The 22,456-nt window shown below is 35.0% G+C and overlaps 1 protein-coding gene across 1 annotated transcript in view; it reads left to right on the top strand.

Moving 5' to 3' along the window:
- Window positions 1–22,456, top strand: part of LOC132556051 (uncharacterized) — a 57,894-nt gene that overhangs the window by 30,221 nt on the left and 5,217 nt on the right. Inside the window, exons 3-14 of the mRNA XM_060220443.1 lie at window positions 174–361; window positions 3,280–3,317; window positions 8,852–8,965; window positions 9,235–9,314; window positions 14,987–15,153; window positions 16,139–16,179; window positions 17,225–17,323; window positions 18,122–18,274; window positions 19,095–19,190; window positions 19,359–19,460; window positions 20,577–20,693; window positions 21,680–21,854. Of these exons, the coding sequence (XP_060076426.1) occupies window positions 174–361; window positions 3,280–3,317; window positions 8,852–8,965; window positions 9,235–9,314; window positions 14,987–15,153; window positions 16,139–16,179; window positions 17,225–17,323; window positions 18,122–18,274; window positions 19,095–19,190; window positions 19,359–19,460; window positions 20,577–20,693; window positions 21,680–21,854 (1,370 nt within the window). The remainder of the gene's footprint in view (window positions 1–173; window positions 362–3,279; window positions 3,318–8,851; window positions 8,966–9,234; window positions 9,315–14,986; window positions 15,154–16,138; window positions 16,180–17,224; window positions 17,324–18,121; window positions 18,275–19,094; window positions 19,191–19,358; window positions 19,461–20,576; window positions 20,694–21,679; window positions 21,855–22,456) is intronic.

The following is a 22,456-nucleotide window of genomic DNA, read 5'->3' as shown; positions in this document are numbered from 1 at the left end:
GTGTAACTTTTCTGCATGTTTGATTGGGAACATTTGTACATATTCATTTAGTTTTAATTTAATTAAATTGTCCGACCTTTTTGACAAAATACAAGGAATACATTTGCAATGGGATTTAAGACCAATATTCTATATTGATTTACACATGTATATACAATATATTTTCTTTTCAGTCGAGATTTCAGTTTAGAAGAAAATCATATGGCTGATTTGTCTTCTGAACTTCGCCGTATCTCTTTGAAATCTGCGGAGCAGTACCGAGATATCAACGTTCTTCCGTCGCCTCGAGTTTCCCCCACAATATTTGATGGGAGTAATCAGAGAAATTCCGGGTCGGAATCGGACGACTGTTCCGGACCAGGTAAATCGCATCAGGTTGATCAGCCTTTGCTATTGAAAGAAATAATAATAGGTACACGCATTTTATCGCATTACCATGATAAGCTGTTTTTTCAACTTATTTACATTCACCTATCCTGACAGACTACAGGGATTTTTTCTCCTATCACGTAATAGAATATTTGTAAAGAGAAAAAATACATTCATATACAATGATTATGCTAAGATGAGATTTGGAGCTGGACATTCGGAGGTAATATTTAAGGATAATCGGGCTGAGAATAGTCAGTTGTTTTGAAGGCCTTGATAGTAGTTCAAAAAAAATTTGAGAACTTTGTTTTAAGTTTTTTTATATACGTATGTCTACATGGCGTCTTGAAAAGATTATTGTCGATCGAATCACAATATTTGACAGGTTGGCATTTTTATTGTTTTCTTTATTCAATTTGGATCCAAACTTCGAACGTCAAGATGGTTAAGATATTTGTCGTATAAAAGGCCCGCATAAGGAAACCTAGTTTTGATAATTGAGATACATGTAACTTATCAGTCGCCTCCTGGGATTGGATGGTTAGGTCTTTCGTATCACTGACGAATCAGAAAAGAACTTAACAGCTGTATGATGCATTTTTGTTGTTTGTTTGGCGATAGTGTTTCCATGTAGATCTTGACCAATCTAAGTTTATCATATCACTTTCTTAAATGATATCAAAGTATCCAAAGCATCACACACGTCCAGCTTCATATCGCACAGAAAAAAAATTTCGAAATGAGATCATTATGCAGACTGTAAAACTGACCTTATCTCATTTTGGAGCGTAACACTACTCAATTTGATTGACCAAGATTTACATGACGGTTGTTGTTGATGAAGCAGAAAACACTTAACCATGTGGAACACCTGGTTTATTCTCCTCGATAAATGTCTCTTTTGTTCATGCTTTACCTTTAAGACTCTATTGATATGTTGTCTTATTCGTTGATTTAGAATATTGTTAATGATATATTCATATGTCTACACAAAAATAAATTAAACAATGAGAAAGGAAAGAATGAAAAAGAAAAACAATGGAAGGAAAATATCAAACTTGAGTGAACAAATACATCCTATTTCTGATCACTCTCAGATGGTTACATTTACGTGTATTATGCTTCACAGAGGTTCTTTTTTGAAGTCATAATTAGGTTTTGAACTTTATCTCATATATCATTAATATTTACGATCATTTACCTAGCCAGTAGAACGATTCTAATCGATATCACAATTCTTTAAGCCAAAAACATTGACATTTGTATAACTTGGTTGCCAGAAATGACCAAAATTAGTTCATGACACGTCCTCGGTCTAGTTATAAAACCTTATTTTCAGAAGTCACATTCGCATAAAATCTTACCTTTCCATTTTATTCGAATGTAGCTATGACAACAACATCCCACATATCCTACATATTTCCTATCATGATCAATGGCATTGCTGACGTATGATGATTAAGTAGTGTTGGTAACGATTACAAGAACAGAACGTAAATATGAATTATGCAAAATCAGCCCGACTGCAACGATTATTACAACATACCGTAGAATACAATGCAAGTGGCGGTTGGCACGCTTGTATACCCCTGGGAATTTCGTAATAATCCAATACTGGCAACTGCAATCAATGTTAACGGCTAGCATTTTTGTATTGGTAATCCGACTCCATATTCACCATGGTCTGCAAAGAGTAGATATTCAAATCATTGTTTGATCACAGACGGTGCAATAGCGATTTGACAACATGTATATGTTGATGTTTTTCTCTACTGTTTATTCTCTTATATCCAAATAGCCACTCGTGATAAGGAGGTAAATGTCTGTCTTACCTCACGAATGCTTGGTTATAAACGATCATTATCTTTTCATGTTATTACAAAACTCTCTCAAAAGCATCCGGTTGGATCACGTGACATGATTGATGTTTTCGCTTCTACGCGTAGTATCTCATGGGAGTTGCATCAATATCAGTTGAACACTTCTACGTATTAAATTGGGGAACTGATGGCCAATATAATGTATAGTCTAAATATGATATAACAACATCGAATTATTCTCCCCTGCAAACTGTCAGAGTGTGTCGATTTCACACGGGGAAAATCAGCTGTTTTTTCCCACCGGTGTCATATTTAAAACAGTCGTGAAGCTAAGCCTGGAAACTTTTGTCGCTTTGTTATGTTATCATGAACTTCGTCGTTTCTTTCGATGGCTAGAGTAATTTGATATTGAAAAATGTCTTTCGAAACATGTCAATTTTTGGTCATTGCCGTTGATATTAATTTAGTTTGTATTGATTTAACATTCGGACCTGGTTAATAGTTGCAGAATAGCACAGATATAAGAATTACTGTTGGGTATTGTACAAAAGACATAGAAGTGAATCTCACAATTTAATACAAGTAGAGAAAAAATACAGTAAAGCCAAATAATGAAGTAAACTGCATCATACTGTGATGCTAAGGCCATTATTCTTCAACCCAGGAGACAACTGAGAAAATATTAGAAATGATGGAAAGTCAAAGCATAGATGCCTTGCTGCCCTTTTATCAAATTTATCATTTTCATAAATCTTATAATGTTAGAAGTTGGAAAATAACAATTTATCCTCATCTTTATCAACAAGAAATAAAATGTTGATAAAGTTTTGTAGCTCAAATCATGTTTGATGTTATGTAATCCTCTATAAATTTGTCAAATAGAGAAGTGAATTGTCATAGAATCAATTACCTATCGATATAAAACGAAATTTACTATCGATCTTACAGGTATATTTCAATCAACAGAGAAAACAGATTCACAGGAGTTCCTATAACAGGTGGCGGTTTTGCATACTTTGCCCTTTGGTAGTTGTGGCATTTTCTTGTTTTCTTTGAAGAGAATATTTACTGTCATTGCTTTATTCCACAGATTCACGGACACGGAAGTATCTAACAATTCCAAGAAAGGTAGGTAATATTTTTCCCTATTATACAGTACATATCCCTGACATTTCAATTTTTTATCATTTAGCATTTATTAACAATATATTCTCAACATTTGAATGATCTCATTGAGTAACATTCTATTCCTTTGTGCGATATGAAGCTGTCTTGTTAGTACGCTTGTTAGTTCCGTTACTGATTTCTTTTTCTCTTTTTGGAAAATTACATTTAATTAGATTGACCAAGATGTAAGTTGCGAATGTGGTAGAAAAAGAAGAGGACGCATTTTCCTTGTGCGTTTTCAAAAGACTTCGTGTAAATCTTTCTTTTGCTCTTATTTTGCCTTAGTTTCATAGCAATTTTGTTTGAATTAAGATTCTTCGATTATTTTTGTTATTTTTTTCTCAAAATTCATTAAAACAATGACTTCATTTATTTGAAATGATAGAGTAATTAAGAACAGTTTTGGGCAATTATTTCAAAGCGCATCGGTAGATCAGCTCATTTTTAATTTGACGCACCACATTATATCTTTAAAAATGTAATCAGTGCTATGATAAGTTAAACAATGTTTCTTACGTCCAAAACATAAAAAAACACGCTAAAACAAGCGATATAAAGTATGTATTTTTATATCTCCATTTTCATGATTGGAACTTGAACTATTTCCACCGTAGCATTATTTGGGTGTTATTTCGATTTTCAATAGATTCCAAATATAAACTCTCCGATTCACAATGTATTCATAGAAGAACATCTTGAGAAAAAATGAGGACTCTAATTAGTAGTGTAGTGTTCGCTTGAGGGAATACGCTATAGTTCGTTTGACCCTTCATCTAAATGAAAGGCAAACTTTTCTGGAGTGGAAATACGATTCCTTTTGAATAATTGCTGCTTACAACCCTACAGCAGTAGTTTCAAACGGGAGTAGTGTCATGGGATGGTGAGATGTCATCAGATATCGATGTTTGTTATTTTATTGAGAACTCTTTTAGTTGGCCAAATAGGCTATAATTGACAACAGATATGTCTCTGAGCCAAGTATTTATAGCTGTTTTATCACGTGTTGTTACGGTTACTGCTTATATTGTTTTGTTAGGAACATGTTTATGATATGTTGCTATAGTAAATGTTTTTGTTTGTATGGTAACTTGTTGCCATATGATAGTATGGTAGTTGTCGATGTAACTGTTTATCACCTGTAGTTATGGTATATGTTTATCACCTGTAGCCATGGTAACTTTATATCACCTGTAGTTATGGTATCTGTTTATCACCTAACTGTATATCACCTATATTTATGGTATTTGTATATCACTTGTAGTCTTGGTATCTGTTCATTACCTGTAGTCCTGGTAACTGTTTATCACTCATTATGATGGTAACTGTTAGAACATTGTAAAAATGAGACTTGTATGAATAACATATTTCAGTACAAACTGAGAGTTAGATACAGTAGAGCCAGGTAATGAATTAACTACGCCATTCGAATGTTTCATCCTTTTAGGACCCGTCAGTTATAATAAGGACCTATATTTGAAACCGTAGAGGCGACTGAGGAAAACAGAAATTCATCAAAAGAAATGTCAACATGTAAATGGAAAGGTGCACTAGCAACATACATATACATATAATTGAATGAATTTCCTAGTTTCTGAAATATTCGGCTTACTTTGTTGGAGTTATGCAACGCTTAATACAAGATAATAAGAGGAGCATTTCATAACGAAAATGCTATAAATGTTTAATTTATTTATCGCATATGTATCTTATACCTTCTATAAAATTATCCCTTCTAACAGACTGTTTTCCTGTGAGGTAAATCAGATAATCTACTCATGTTACCGACCGAAATGCATTGCCTGGACTGTCGTTAGTTCCTTGTTACGTATATATACCAGGTTAGAAGATTCTATCATTTCATATTCAAAATTATATTAACATAAATCATTTCTATAAAATGCAGTATAATTTTCTCCAGTAAATCGGTCATTTTTTCTTAAATCATACTTTTAATGAAATCGTTAATGTTAACAGCTTAAGAACTAGACTAAAAATTTGTCGTGGAAATAGACCTTTTGTCAAATCGAAAAGCATCTTTCAAACCATACTTCACAAATTTCGGCATATTATCGTATGAATAAATCACATCCATTCACCTCACTCCCCTCCCACACACACACCACCACCAACATCACCACCACACAACAATGTGTAATGGCGTTATTTAGGTTGAAGTGAATCATGACTTTGTTGAAATTAATTGTACTTTGTCCTTTTCGTCTAATTGGTGTCGATATATTAGGCTACTATATGTAACAGCATTTCTCGCAATATTGCTAATCGTTGTCCTTGTTAATCTTTATCCAGAAAATCGGTGCATGTTCGTAGTCGTTGACCTACATGCCAACATGCATTCTCTTGATATATATATCTCAAACAGCTTTACCTTAATTTCATTATCTCAAACTGTTAAGTACTTAACGCTATTTTCGTAACCGATTCCATTTAATTTCTTTCGTTAATCACATTAAGTAGAATCCTACATCCACCTTTCAATTGAACTCTCCAGGGATCGTTCTCGATAGCAAGTCAATGTAATTAGTAAACGGCAGTAAATCAAACGTCTTTTGCTCGTTCAAAGATCAGCACATTCAACGTTAAATGGGCGCTTGACTTCGATGATGTATAATGAATTTCAATTACAGCGCCAGGTGATATGGCAGCCTCATTTATGCAGATTTATATATGAATTATATATACAGATATACCGACAGATATCATCACGTGCATTTCACGTGATCACATATAAGTGTGATATCCTTTACAATAGATAAATATGTATTGCTATAAAATAACAATGCTGGGAAAGAATTAAATGTACATCACTAATGAAGTTTCTTACATTAACTAGAGAGGGTGAACGTATACTTGACTGTACTTTCTTAACGTAACGAGTTTGTGATGTTCACGAAGTGACAGCATGTGTTAATCAGGATGAGTGTGTGCGTTGATTAGGAGATCAGCTTGCGTTCTGCACGAGCTGAGTGGGTGCTGATTACGATGTGAGTGTTTGTTGTTCATTAGGTTACCGTGTTGTTCACAAGATGAGTGTTTGTTGTTCACGAAATGAGTATGAATTGTTCATGAGGCGAATGTTTTCTGCACGCGATGGGTGTATGTTGATCACCAGATGGGTGTGCAACTTTCATGTTGAGTGTTTTATTCAAAAGATGAATTTGTGTTGATCATGAGATTATTGTGTGTTTTGACGAGGTGAGTGTGAGTCATTAACGAGGTAAATGTGTGTTTCTCACAAGGTGAATGTTTGTTGTTCACGAGATGAATGTGATGTTCACGAGGTAGGTTTGTGTTGTTCACGAGATGAATGTGATGTTCACGAGGTAGGTGTGTGTTGTTCTTGAGATGAATATGTGATGTTCACGAGGTAGGTGTGTGTAGTTATCGAGATGAATGTGTGATGTTCACGAGGTAGGTGTGTGTAGTTCTCGAGATGAATGTGTGATGTTCACGAGGTAGGTGTGTGTTGTTCTTGAGATGAATGTGTGATGTTCACGAGGTAGGTGTGTGTAGTTATCGAGATGAATGTGTGATGTTCACGAGGTAGGTGTGTGTAGTTCTCGAGATGAATGTGTGATGTTCACGAGGTAGGTGTGTGTTGTTCACGAGATGAATGTGTGATGTTCACGAGGAAGTTGTGTGTTGTTCTCGAGACGAATGTGTGATGTTCACGAGGTAGGTGTGTGTTGTTCTTGAGATGAATGTGTGATGTTCACGAGGTAGGTGTGTGTTGTTCTCGAGATGAATGTGCATTGATCACGAAGTGTGTGTTGCTCTCAAGATGAATGTGCGTTGACCATGAGATGATTTTGTGTTGTTCACGATATGATTGTTTATTCACGAAATGGTTGTGTTGCTCAGGAGATGAATGTTACTTGTTTACGCAGTGAATGAATTGCTCACGAGACCACGTGTTTAGGACGTTGAACTTGTGCAAGACTGATCTATGTGTTTCGAGAACAAATGTATTTACGACATGAGAGTGTGTATTTAAGCTATTTATTTTGTCATAATGTCAGTTTTATGTTTTAAGAAATAAAGACCCTATGTTTTCAGGATACAAGTGTATAATAGCATGATTCGTCCTGATCACTTGCTATTGATGTATTTTGTGGCGATTAAGCCACCTCTCAAATCTATGCTGTGTTACGGTTTATTCAACATTATAATGTAGATAATTGATTAAGTGCACATTAATATTAGCCGGTGCTTTGGAAACCTGACCACTGATGGCCAGAGGGGTTTAAACATTAATGATCAACTGCAGGTGTCATGACAGAGTGGCGTCAATTGATTTTCAGCTACAGTTAAGGGGAGCGGTACAACATTTAGTGGCGCTACTATTTCACCTGTTCAGTGGAATACCGGGGGCTAATTTTACAGATGCTGTCTGAGAAGCGATACTATATCACACAGTACCGTTCTGCCGAGCGACTGTCTCCAGCTATTGCGATAGGTAGAATTTTCACTGGCAAAATACAACACTGGTGTCCATTTCCATCGCTTATTGCTGTTTTGTTATGACTTATTATCGTTGCATGTGATTTGCCTTTTTCCGCTGCCGTCTCATTTTCTGAACACGAGAAATAATCCAGCACGTCGGCCATTGATTTGACAATTGGTCGGCTTTACAACGTATACAGGTATCCATTATTCAGAAATTGATAGTCTCATTCCGAAAGTGATAATGGAGTGTCTGCGGAGGTGTTTCGTGGATTTTGCGATTTTGTTGAGGAGAAGTCTGACTACTTCCAAGTGATTACTAATATGCCTTCTTATAAAGGATTATGAACAGCAATGTGTGGATAAATAAATAGGATTTAATCCGTATAAAACTTTTCTTTGTGCTGTGGAATTAGAGCAAACGACATTCCTAATAATATACCAGCTGAGACATTTTCTGGTAGTTCTAAGAAAAAAAAGTACAATGACTCGGAATTACCATTTGAGGTAGGGAATGTCCCGTACTCACGCAGACGCAATGTCAGGTGTACCAAGATCGAAATCGAGATGTAGAAGGCGTAGAGCCCTTTGGCGGGCTTACACCGTTGATGTTACGTGTCATTTGGCTCAACTTCCCGTCCTTGGCGAGGGTTCGGTAGGGTTGTTCGTAATACCATACATACATACATGCAACCATAGAATATAGTATCATTTTCTTAGATACGAAGTGTTTTTCTCGTTATAGAAACTATAAAAATTCCCTAGCAGTAATCAGTATAAATAATTACATGTCAATTTCACTTTACAAATTTAATAACATCCTACTTGATGAAAATTGGGGGAAATATTGAGTTTTGTAAATAGATATACCTATAACAGTTTATGTATTAACCATCAGATATATTTGTAAGAGTGCCGTCAGATGATTCTTCTGTCGTAACTATTTAATCATTTACTGGATAGACTCCAAATCGTAATTTTGTTAGAATAGTAATTGCATTATAGTCATTCAGTGTTGCATTTGACGTTTATAGAGCTCTCGCCGTCGCTCCTCGCTTAGTCTGACGAGTGTATCAGATGAGAGTGATGTTGAACCGTCCCCTCCTGTGGCTAGACGTGGGAGACGTGCCGCCATTGTGGACACCAAGGTAAGGCGTCTTTATTTTGCTTTGATAAACATGGACAATAATCTTTTGTATTTTTCTGTGTGCTAATTACATCGACATGCCGTTCTGTATATAAAACATTTCTGATTGTTGTAATTCTTCAGCAGGATACTAATTATTGGACGTAGCCTTGCTTATGTCATGCAACATAATCTTCGGGAAAACAGGAATTTGTGACATTCGATTCATTTTTCATATGAAAGTCATTTTTGTTAGAACAGTGTATTTAATTCAACATTCCTTTATTTCAGAACTTTGGTGATGTCTCTCCTACCACGCTTTCACCAGAAGTATCCCCCAGCAACTCATGTGACGAAGGTGATAATGCAAGGTAATACTCAATTATATTGAATTTATAAATGAAAACGTTTATCTTATCATATGTTTGTTTATCGGTTTAGTTTTGGAGAGTTTTGTTGAAATGGGCACCACTTAACGTAGAATCGTGTTTACCAACCTCCAGAATAAACGTATTCATCTCCATTTTCGCCCAGATTATTTAATGAAAATCTTTGAGATTGCTCAATAATTAGCTCTCTGCTGGTGGTTTTTAGTCCCTGTGCATGATCTTCTATACCCCGGCATGCCATGTCTGGATTTTTATGATCAATGGCACCAGTACAGAATTAACACACATATTTCATGTTACATTATAATCATCAAATATTTCAAACTTTAACTGAATCGTTCAGATATATTTGGTAAAAGCTCTTCATCTTCTTAAAAAGTATATGTTTGTTAGAATCATCTGGAACTTTTATCAACCTTTCTACGACATATCTAATATACTTGTAACCTTCTCTTTGAGACCAATCCAAATTTTTTTTATCCCCCTCCCCCCTTTGAGAACAATCCAGATTTATTTTGTTTTATTAGGTCAACTGAGACAAACTCTTAGGGTGACCTATTGCGATCCCCTTTGTCCGGCGTCGTGCTCCGTAAACTTTTCCGACTTCTTGAAACCTATTAAACCGATTTTGCTGAAGTTTTACAAAAACCATTCATTGTTAAACGCGCACCGAAATTATAAACTATATGGTCCCCAAGCCCAAGGGGCCTGCGGGGCGGGCCAAAAAGGGACAAATTCATTGAAACTTTTAAAATCTTCATCTTAAATCCCAGGTATTGCAGAATCAATACTCTTCATAAAAGGACTGCAGATGCTCTATGAAAATTGTAAATTTCATGACCCCAGGATCTCACATTCCCCCCGGGAAGGGATAAAATTTTACTATAGTTTTTATAGGAAAATCACATTTTTGAACGTTATTTGTTCATTTGGTATTGGATTTTTTTCAAACCTTGTTAGAATTATTTATAAGTTCAAGATGACAGTTTGATAAGATGCAAATATTTGCCTCGGCTGACCCCAGGGGCTGTTGGGCAGGGCAGATTTACATTTTTTAATCCTCTTTCAGAAATCGTTCAAACTTTGTTAGAATTTTTTTATTAGTATAAGCAGACTGTTTGACGATATACATATATTAACATTGACTGACCCAAGGGACTGATGGGTTGGGCCAAAATTATGTCAAATTGACTGATAAGAAAATTCATATTTTGATTGTAATTTCTTTTAACTAAAACTTTTCTGAGAGCAATGCGGATTTGTTTTGATCTGTTTCGGAGAATCAATCGCATTAATTTTCTACCCCCACCCAGATTTCGAAGGCCAATCCGAATTTTTTATATCTCCCTCTTCGATTAATTAAGATTGTCTTATCATAACTTCTGAGACCAATATGGATTGTCTTAACCCAACTTCTGAAATTTCAAACATTTTTGTTCCTACGACAACGACGAGTTGTTAAGATGAACTGATGTGAAGTTTCATGTGTCATTTGGGAATCCATTAAAATTGTTTCAAAATTACTAAATTCTTGCTGAAAAATGCACATGACATGATAATTAAACTGAAATAAAGAAAAAATATCTCCAAACAGTAACAAAGTTATTTAATATTATCAGAATTGTAGATATTGATTCCTTACACAGTGTATGTGTTATTGCCCAGTTTCTTTTAGACGATAATATACTGGAAGTATCAGCCTGTTTGATTGCCACCATGACATGAACAGTTATGTGGGTGGAGTGTTATGCATTATCACAAACAGACAGACGTGATTTCATGATCAGGAAATATTCCTTCGCCAAATAAAACACCTTGGAGATCTGGATTTTGATTAAATCTCCCGGGGGAGAGGGTCTAAAGCAACTGATATCTAAATTGCAAGTATCTTTAGTTCACGTTGGTGCATCACCGCCTATAGTGAGAGACTGACTTCTTGTTTGGCGATGGAATATCTCGGTATTTTGAGGTGAACAGCAAAAACCAATGTCAAATTTATTAATTGGAGTAATTGAATACGCTGATGTTAAACTAAACATGGAACATGTAACATTTATGGACTGCCTTTTACATTCCAATATCTTTTAATCCACAAAAGTTCAATCAGAGAAAAACAAACTAAGACAAATCGTTTGTCCATCCTTACATTGTATGTTACAGTCCAGGAAACACCCATTATATCAATAAACATGAAACAATTCGTTTGTTTATTTAGTGGTCACGTGGACCGGAGAGGCTTGGAACATTTAGCATGTTTCTTATCATTACATCAGAACTACAACCTTTGACCTTCACCCCGACCCTTCTCTCGACCATATGTTTTTCTTTACAAACGTTTACAAAGACCTATGATAAAGTCATATATACATTATTATTTTTTTCAAAATGACTTTTGTCTGTTAACCGATAAGAGCTACAGGAATCGTTTAACCAAGGAATACAAATGATTTATTAAGTATTTAATTGGTTTTCTTTAGCAAAGAATAGACCTAGGGATAGTAAATACTAGATGGCTCTTAATCAGAAAATGATCCGACATTATTTCTTTGTCGTTAATGGCATGGCTATCATATTTAATCAATATCGAGACCAAATTGTGAACGTAACCACGGTCCTGAACTGCGGTTCACCTCTGTTTCCTGTGGACATGATACTATGTTACATGTTAGCATATGGCCTTGTGCGTTTTGCACATAGACATGGTCACCCAGCGAAGATACCATCAATTACACGAGATATCGATACACGTGTTATAGAACTATGTTCAATAAATCGATTTGTTTTCTATTTCTGCGCCAGTGGTATAATTGTTACAATATGATTGTCAAGAGGATACACATATGATGACAAAGATAACATCGACTTTATATGCTTTCATGTGAAACGCGTTTCAATTTTCTACTTATGTAATAGTCTTTATTGACTTAAACTTGAGAACTGCCATTTTCAAAAAGTGTTAAAATCGAAGATTGACAGTATGTGGGTTGTTTACTCTCGACGAGGCTGAGGACAAGAATGTATTTCCTGTGTTTTAACTTATGCGGGTAACGTCTATCTCTGGCACGAACAATCATGAATGCACATTTGATAATGGGAAAAATCATATCACTTAGCAGAGCATACAATTTGCATCCAATGCTGAAACTAATTTCACAAAGGCCTTGCCTAACATGCAGGCGTCTCTATTTGTTTCATCAATAACTTCTGTCCGTCCCTTTGACAAATTATGTGTCGCGTCACATAATGGTCCATGCCAGGCTAACTTCGAGTGAAATTGTATCACAGGCTTCAAATAGGATTGTAAATGATAATTGATTTTTTCGGAAAATGAATTAAAAATGATTATAGCTCTTTAAATTTATTTTCACGTTAGTTGTAGTTTATAAACGATTTAGTAACAGCCTTTCAGAACATGCAGTGTAAATAAGTAGGTCACTTTGATCAATCGGCATTAAATTGTGTGGTTTTCTACTTGTTAAAAGTGTCAAACATACTTGGATTCTTTACCATTAGTTTCCTATAGTGCTAAGTCAATATTTTGACATAAAGTGTCTAATTTATCTGTTGATTGGTTATGTTCTGGAAGGATTTCAAGATTTAGGATCTTAGCATCACTGACAATGTCCAAAAGTACAAAACAACTGTATGATGTTGTTAAATTCATTATTTCACACTGCCGAATTAATAAAAAAAATTTACCTCGGGATTAAGTCTTAAATAGATGAATACTCCAAAACGCTGAGTGATTCACCTTAACTGAATTACGTAGTGTATAAAATGTTTGAAACATTGCCATTCTGCCCTTTAAATTATACGGCCTGCAGCGAATTTGCTGCACTTGACTATATTGTTTGTAGTTTGCTTTCTGAAAATTATAGATCGATAATTTGAACGGGATCATGACAGTTTTCATGCCTACGATGACATACATTATCGCCGGCCTGTATAGAATGTGATGACGTAATACCCAGATAGATAAGGAAAACAACAAGGCAGATAATCAAATTTATCAACTGATCAGCCAATATATACTTTATTTCAGTTTGGACGTGTTAAAATCTTATTTCCTGTTTAATTTTTTCAACATTTTTTTTTTTTTTTTTAAGATTTGTCGGATTGCTTCCTGTTGTATAAAATTAAACTTTGCGTATATATATTTATTACGGATGTTTATTGAAATATCATCATCAAGTTGACCATACTATGCCAGAAGAATAAGCCTGACAGGAGAGTTTTATTAACTTGAGCGTGTCTTTAGGCGATTATGACAATATAACACTTGATATGCCGTCCGGATTGGCATGTCCCGCCACGGGTCTGATATTATTAGAGTGCAGAGTAAATAATGTGGTCTGCAAATGTTACTTGTTGCTAGTGTTGTCATTGCAGTTCAACATTGATATGATGGCTCAGTGTGGAATTTATAATCATATCCTGATTAGAATGACAAAGAAAGGGATACACTTCCTGCTGTGCGAAAATGGACGGAGAATTGTGTTTTTACGTGTTTGCTTTTAGGTACGAATGTGATGTCAAATGTTATTAATTTTCGTTGTCGAATCACAGAATTCTTCTATGTGTGCTCGTTTGCGATTGGCGATAATCAAATTACCATTGGGTCACGTGTTTTCTTTTATATGTAGGATTAACTTATTAAATGTTGCGATCTCCATTGCATTTAATGGATTAAATGGTTAGTCACGTTTGATATTCGGGAAATCCGATATTTGAGATTGTGTTAAACTGTGCGTTATCAATGTGTTATTGGTATGTTTGTGTCATTAATGATACTCATGGTATTTAAAAACGTAAATGCGAAAGGGAACCTTTGATTCAAAACTAAGTAATTTGTTTCATTTATTAAAACAATTTGTATCTATTATGCTTCTTAGCTTTCTGTATTTACAAATTTCTAAAAATACGCGACCGGCCTATTTCTGTCAGAGCGGATGTTTACCACTCATGTGCAATGAACCTACAATATTCCACGGAATGCTTTGTTAGAGATCGGCTTTTATGTGGTAGATCGCATTGTATATGCAAACATCAAGACCTACTTGCAAGGTATATAAACCGATCACATATTGTTTGCATTTCGGAAAAAGGCTAGGGGTTTTCCCGTTTCAAACAAAAGAAACAAGAAATTATTAATACACAGAAATTGATGTGTATGATTATGAGGAAGCTTCATCGTTTGTAGACTTGCTGTTATTAGATAAAAAAGTGAAATGTTGGTAATTTGTAGGAGATTTTAGTCTTAATTCATTCAAAATGTATATGTATATTTATATCGACTCCATGGGTGTGTGAGGTATGCTACAATACAAATCGCTCTATCAACCGACACGTACTAGAATACATTAAAATACATGTAACTTCAGAATATGTTTTTGCGGCCCAACATATGCAAATTGAATGTCAAGCTTTATGGTGTTTTTCATTTTTCGGATTAGGGTTGAGTTTAATATATTGGGTGTGTTCATTCTATTACGAAAGGATTACGTCTGATGTGGATTTATCTTTCTTTTAATACTGGCTTGTTCTGTTGTAAATGGAGCCGTTTTGACTACCTAATACTTAGTAATGTTACATGTTTGGAATTACGTGCATTTGGCTCTAGACAATTATGTTTTACATTGACTGTCCAATTTTAGTAACATTGCGGAAAGACTACGGCGCCGGAAGAGTTCAGTGGACCTCACAATGAATGTGTATCCTGGGGATCTTCTAGTGCACGATCATCATAGAAAACTCATGAAGCGAAACACTATCGCCGACCTGTATTCACAGAAAAATGGATCATCGACAAGTATTTCAGATGGTAAGAATGCTGATAAATTTGCCAAATTGGACATCAGTTAATTAATGTGATATATTGTTTTAGAAATACCATCGTGTGTCTCAAGGTATTCATAGGGTGAATAAAAAGTCTGCGTTAGTGAATCAGGGTATGCACTACCATACTGCTAAGCAATAAATCGGGATCCTTAATCGAAAAAGATATGCATTTAAAAAGAAAAATTACGTTTAAACATGAAATTAAATCACTAGTTTATCTCGAAGACAGAGACGTACTTGAAAATTTTGAAATCGTCTTTTCCTTTGCAAATTACGGAATTTTACCAGTATCTTATGCGAGGCTAGTTCCATGTCATTTCAGCTTTAGTATGTGAAATGTAAACACAACACGCGACAAATGTTTGGCCACACTATTTATGATTCCTTGCTAAATGACAAAATGATAAGAAAATGTTTATTTTGTCAATGAGAGGCTTTAATTGTCCATAGAGAAGATGGGGTTACAGGAACAATAAATTCTCAATTTGTCTCTTTGTAAGAGGTTGATGATCAATTCTTTTTACATGTAAAAGCTATGGAACCCGCGAATTCTTGTATGACACCTGTTACCTATGAACGTTAAATGAATGACTTCGTGAATACTGAAAAATATTCATTTCTCAAAAATCAAATTATCTGCAGTAGTTGAATGTACATGTATATACCATGGGAGGCATGAACATGTTTAGTTACTTATGTGTTCTATGTCTCGTAGAATTGAATTTCGACGCCCGCAATAATGCAAAGAAATTCAATGTATTATTTGTAACAACGATACCATCTGCAGGTACTAAAGTTATGCATGTATCACACTTTCCTCAAGATTTAAGATGAAAATCCATCCTCTATGCCGTGGTATGTTATAAACACTATTGTGTAGCAACCGCAATAGGAGATTTTAACTATTACAAATTTCGTTCTATCAATAAAGCTAATTGGTGACTATTATCACTTCTTTCTTCTTTCAGATCACAAAAAGGGAAGGCAGTCGTTTTCTCTTCGTAAATTAGTAAGTACTTGGATACTACTTTTTACTCATACACTTTCTTTTGTTAAAAAAAGTCGTGAATAACTATGACTATCAACGGTGTTAAAATAAAATGTCATAAACAAACTTATAAGCCTACTCAGACAAGTGTCTTTTTCATTCGAATACAAATCAAAGATTTCTTTTCTGTTAGTAGTTAAAAGAAGTAATTAATACTTCAGAAGAGTTTATCAAAGTAAGTGACTAAATTATAACTAAATAAAAGAAAATCTTATTTACATATTTATATCAGATGCATTGTCAGGTTAATATATGATGTGTTGAAGTCCAGAAAATATGTTCATCATGTGAGGATATACGGTAATGTATAATCCTTCATAATACATGTAAGTGGGGTTTCTTGCAACATAGGACGTTAAAATAACAGCATAATCACTGAAGAAATAAGAAACGCTAGATGGTTTTACATAAAATGTATTTCTTTCATATTAGTGATTGTTGTGTATGTATCCAGGAAGATGCAGGCTTTGAAACATAAAAGAATTCGTTTGCCATCTACTTTATCAACAACTTCCCACAATCCTGACTGTTTTCGTTATCGTTGCGATGACTATGTACAGTAATATTTTGTATATTCTGTTACAGGTTTGCTCACATTAACGAAAAATGTTAGATCACTTATTTCAAATATAATCGTTGTGACATGTTTTATTCTGTTTTACAAATAACGGCAAGCTAACGGATAAGTCTGGCTACCATAAAAAAAAAGAACAAAATTAGGTATTTTCACTTAGTGCAAATTTTTACGAGCAGCGAGCATTTTGAATCAATTTCAACAGATATTGTATGTTTTACTTAACATCCTAATTGCCTCTGATTTCAGCGTTTCACATTGTGTTACACTTTTTTATACATTTTGAGTTGGGATCACGGCTGCGTTTTGACATCATGAGTTTATATGTTGTTAGAAGATCTGGTCTACCTGCTACACAGAGTGATTTGGAAATGAATAAGGCCTAGGATGACTTTGTTCAATTAACATATTTTACAATCATTCATTCTACAGATGAAAACACGAAGCAAAGAATCCATTCCTCGCTTAGAAGATGTTTTAAGTCAAATGAAGCCGTCGGAATTCCGTGACAATCATTTGTCTGCTTATAAGGTACAGTCATTATCACCTGTCATCTTTTGATCTTTCAATCTTTGGTGATAATTGGGCTATAAATGATAGTAGTAAACATAAAAAACGAAGAAAATATCGCCATGTCAACTGAATCTTAATTGAAACAAATTACATTAACCTTGGGCATACTATGATAAAAGAACACGAAGACTCCTAAAAAATACTGGGAAAATAAGAAAAGGTGTTCTGGAAGGGTAAGCGTCTTCGGCTTCATCCACAACAATCCAGGACAAAATAAACAACAACCAGACATACTAAAGTATACCAAACACGTCCATCTTCATATCACACATGGCCATTATTATGACGACTGTAAAGGTTGCTTTTAAAATTAACAATAACGGTCATTTATAATCATTATAGTTATAACCACCTCCAAATGCATGCGTTAGATTAAAACTACAGATAACTATAATGATGTTTAGGATTCAGGTTACCTGTAATGTAGAGTATGGACGTATCCATTACCTTATTAAAATTCCTTTCTGTGAGCTGAAGTGAACGTGTCCCTTTAAAGTGTTGTGAAGATTGTCCAGTTACCTGGTTCTATGTTTTGTTTATCATAGTTTTGCTTCTTTTGTATCTATCGATTTAATGTATGCCCATAACTGTAATCATCGGATGCTTTAAGTAAATTGTAGCAATTAATTTGTGTAAGGGATTTCTTACGTGTTTCTACCTTTTATTTTGCTGTAAATTTAAGAAAGTTGTGATCGAGTTGATATTCACTTGCCGTGTTACATGATTTTCTTTTGTTTTGCTTTGTGATGTTTACAGAACCTGCATTGGTCCGACCTGATTGCTAGCTCTGATAAACAGACGGATGCCGTTAAACTACCAGAAGTAGAAAGGAAACGACGTGAAGCAGTATGGGAACTCTTCAAAAGTGAATGTGTCTTCCTCATTGACCATCTAATGGTTCTAAAACATGTACGTTCTCTGCACCAACTAATCAACCGTGCTATCAATAAATAAAGGAAATAGCACATGCGCCGCCACCTGTCGATCGTTGTGAAATCATTGCTGCCCATAACATGATTAAAGAAACAACTGATATTTCATTTAGAGAAGTTTCCATTTAAGTGCGGATGTGCGACGTCTGTAAAACGTCTCAACCTTATTTCTGTGAAAAATGTTCTTCTTTCTCTTTTTTTTTAAAGAGGAAGGGGGAGGGGTAAAATCGAATCTAGTATAATTGCAGTTTTGTTGCCTTTTTCATAACGCAGCGGCGTTCATCTGCAAAAATAGCTCAGATTAAGACGATGCTCAATTTATATATTACTTTCATTCCTCCGCTTTATGTTCATTTCAATTATAAAGGTGAAGTGTAAAAACCACATAACACTTAAAGCGATCCATTACGCCCACGTCTTGCAAAGGAATCAGAGCTGCGCAAATAGATTTTAATGAGAGTTCCATTATTATCGCTTTTTATATCTAACATGTTAACATGTACTTTGAAAACCCTCTCCCTCTGAAGGTCACCCATTCAATCGTTATAGAGCATATTACGTTACCAAATAAAGAGTTGCCATTCTCACATCCATAGCGTTAATCACCGGGAAATCGTTATCAGTTTACAATACAAGTTAGCTTTTCTTTTCCATATTGATGGGTTTGTGATAATGACACCGCTTTGATGATGCAATATGTAGGTCAGTGCATCTCTTCATGTAATCTTCCAGGGCATTTTATTGTTTTAAATACCCGTTTATATAACCTTATAATCAAAGGCCTTTAATTTTCACAGTGTTTTATGGAGCCGTTAAAAAAGGTTCAAGTTGAAGGTCACGTGATGTTTGCTGAGCCACAAGACATATTCGGTAACCTTGACGAGCTTTGTTACGTAAGTTCACATGTACTGAAAATGTTATTGATATATTCAATTGAATCATACATCACTGTTCTAATTTTTGACATTGTTAATAGAAGATAATTAAAAAAATGTTTAACGCAATAATGATTCCCTTGTACCTCATTAGCAATTACACAAACATTTCAATTTCTTTTGCAGGTGAGTTATACGTTTTGTAAAGATTTCATATCTGCCTTGCTCAAGGATATGAGCTCAACTGACTTCGGAAGCACAAGTGTCTTAATCAGAGCCTTTGAACGGGTAAGAACAAGTGTCTAAATCAGAGCCTTTGAACGGGTAAGAACAAGTGTCTTAATCAGAGCCTTTGAACGGGTAAGAACAAGTGTCTTAATCAGAGCCTTTGAACGGGTAAGAACAAGTGTCTAAATCAGAGACTTTGAACGGGTAAGAACAAGTGTCTAAATCAGAGTCTTTGAACGGGTAAGAACAAGTGTCTAAATCAGAGACTTTGAACGGGTAAACATAAGTGTTTAAACCAGAGTCTTAGAGCGGGTAAGAAGACGTGTCTTATCAATCACAGACTTTGAACGAGTAAACATAAGTGTTTAAACCAGAGTCTTAGAGCGGGTAAGAAGACGTGTCTTATCAATCACAGACTTTGAGCGAGTAAACATAAGTGTTTAAACCAGAGTCTTAGAGCGTTTAAGAAACACGTGTCTTATTAATCAGAGACTTTGAACGGGTAAACAGTACTAAATGAGAACGAATCCTTAGTGTCGAACACCTTATGATACTATGTGCAAAAACAGCACGAACTTTCATTAATGAATCAGCAGGGCAGTAGAGTGAATGAATGGTAATACTGAAGGCACGAAAGTCATGAATTGTTATGAAAGCGGCAGCAGTGAACAGGTTACAATAGTAAGCGATCGTAAAGTACTGAATGTAAAGAATCAAGAAACTGGCTTGTAGTAATGGGCAGGCTAGCAACATTATAAAATAGGTCTGCAATGACTACCAATAGCAAAGCTGCAAGATTAAAAAACGGACGAGTAGAAGTGAATGAAAATAGAAAATGGTAACTAATTACAAAGTAGAGAAAGCAGTAGTGAATCGGGACGAAACGTCTCGTAACAGAAGCAGTAACAGTGAATGGGAACAATTTGTCTCGTGACAGAAGAAGTCAACTGAGCAGTGAATAGTACCAATTTGTGGATGCCAGAGAAGTATTTCGCGAAGTAATCTCTGGTAACAATTCTTGGATGTCACAGAAGTGAGCTGAGAAGTGAATTAGTGTTCCCAGTAGTACTCAACCGTACATCTTTCTTACTGTACAAATTATCAAAAAAGACAAATCGACGTTATTTATGATTCATGTCTACAAACTATAATGATGATTTGAATGTACACTTGTAGTTCACAACTCATTCAAGAGATGGAGGAGTGTACCATATCTACTGTCTCAACTATGTGAATGCCTTGACTTACCTCGAACAGCTGAGACGACACGAAGACTTCACAGAGTTCGAAAAGGTTGGCAAATTTAATAGACTTTAACGAATGCTGTTATGTTTTAAAATCTTAATGCATTTTAAATTGGCTGAACACTTCTTTCTTGAACACCTGTTCCATGAGCCTTCCAAGATATATTTACCTTCTATGTGATTATTCGTTATTATGTTTCAACGGGAGTATTTTGAATCGTAACTTCAACGCAAAATACTTTTTGATGCTTTCTTTTACTACAGAATTCTCCCGACAAACATTTATCATTATTATCCATAACCTACCTCCTGGCCTAACTAACAAATTATACGCTTCCTTCAAGGTCATGGTTTTCAATAACATCACAATAACTTCACACCACAAATGAAGTTTTTTCCCTACCGATAATTTTCCGACATATAAACCACTTGTTTTCATGATCGATTTTTATAGTTGATCAGGGAAGATCTTCCCATTGTACATGGCTATCAAAATGAACTGCTGTATGTCTTAGACGTCAATGTTACTGTATTACTCAGACTTGCTGATAAATGTAAACTTCCCCATGATACTCTTAAACCATTTCAGAGTAAGACATAACAGATTATACCTTGCTCGTATTAATGTCATACTGGCAATGATAGACCACACATTTATTGGCGTGCGGGTTATGTGTAGACTCTGCTGTAAAGACATTTAGGGTCAAGTTTAGGACATAATGATGTACTGAATTGAGATAGAGGTTTCTACGTCATGACGATTTTCTGTTTTACGATTAAATTGCTGACGCTTTATAAACGAAATTGATTGCAAGCTTTATCTACAGTTACTTGTGGTAGTATGGTTATATACAATGAAGAAACATGCTATACTCCTAATTTTTGTGACTGTTGTTCACTCAAGCGTGAATATTATGCATTATTGTTTGAATCCGTTATAATTGCTAAAATATCATTTGCAAATACATACATCTCTGAAGTAAGTTATATCTAGTAAGGTTTTGACTGAAGACTTTTTTTCATTTATTGTAACAGTGGTGTACGCAGGATCCACGCTGTAATCGTCTCCAGTTAACGGATCTTTTAGTGGCGCCAATGCAGCACTGCACCAAATTTCCTTTATTGCTCAACAATATTAAAAAATACACCGATAATAGCGCGGAGAGAAAGCTGCTCACAGACCTCATAGACAAAGTTGGAGTGTCTTTACGTAAGTAAATATTTTAAGAATTATAATATAAATGTAATCGTGTTGACGTAAGCAACCTCTAATAAAACTTGTAGGCAAAGTGAAAGTGTTACCACGTAAGTAATGACGTTACTAGCTGCTCATAAACTCATAGACAAGGGTGAGGTGCCTTTACCAAAATAACAGTTTAAAGAATTAGTTTAAGAATAATGAATGTGATTGTGTTTACGCCAGCAACAATACATAGAACTCATGGACAAAGTAAAGTGTCACCGCGTAGGTAACTGTATATGGAACTTGCAGACCAATTTAGGGTGTCTCTACGTCACTCACTGCTCATAAAACGTATCGACAAAGTTGAGTGGATTTACGTAAGTAAAGTTCAGACCCTATAGATAAAGCTGTATGGTCTTTGCGTCAGTTTCAGAATTAAAAGTGTTCATGGCTTAACGAATGCACTTCTCTTTAGATGTCATAGATATAACGAAATTTACAACAATACCGAAGTACTTAAAAACGATTTCACTGAATGAGGTTTTGTCCGGTCATGTTAGTTCTGTTTACGGTATTAAGTGCTCAGCGAACTAGTTCTCAAATTAAAGGATCGAATTCATACATGGAAT

The sequence above is a fragment of the Ylistrum balloti genome, unplaced genomic scaffold, assembly GCF_031769215.1.
Source record: "Ylistrum balloti isolate Yb309-2 unplaced genomic scaffold, AGI_CSIRO_Ybal_v1 Utg370542, whole genome shotgun sequence".
Classification (NCBI taxonomy): domain Eukaryota; kingdom Metazoa; phylum Mollusca; class Bivalvia; order Pectinida; family Pectinidae; genus Ylistrum; species Ylistrum balloti.
This window is presented reverse-complemented; position numbering and strand designations above follow the sequence as displayed.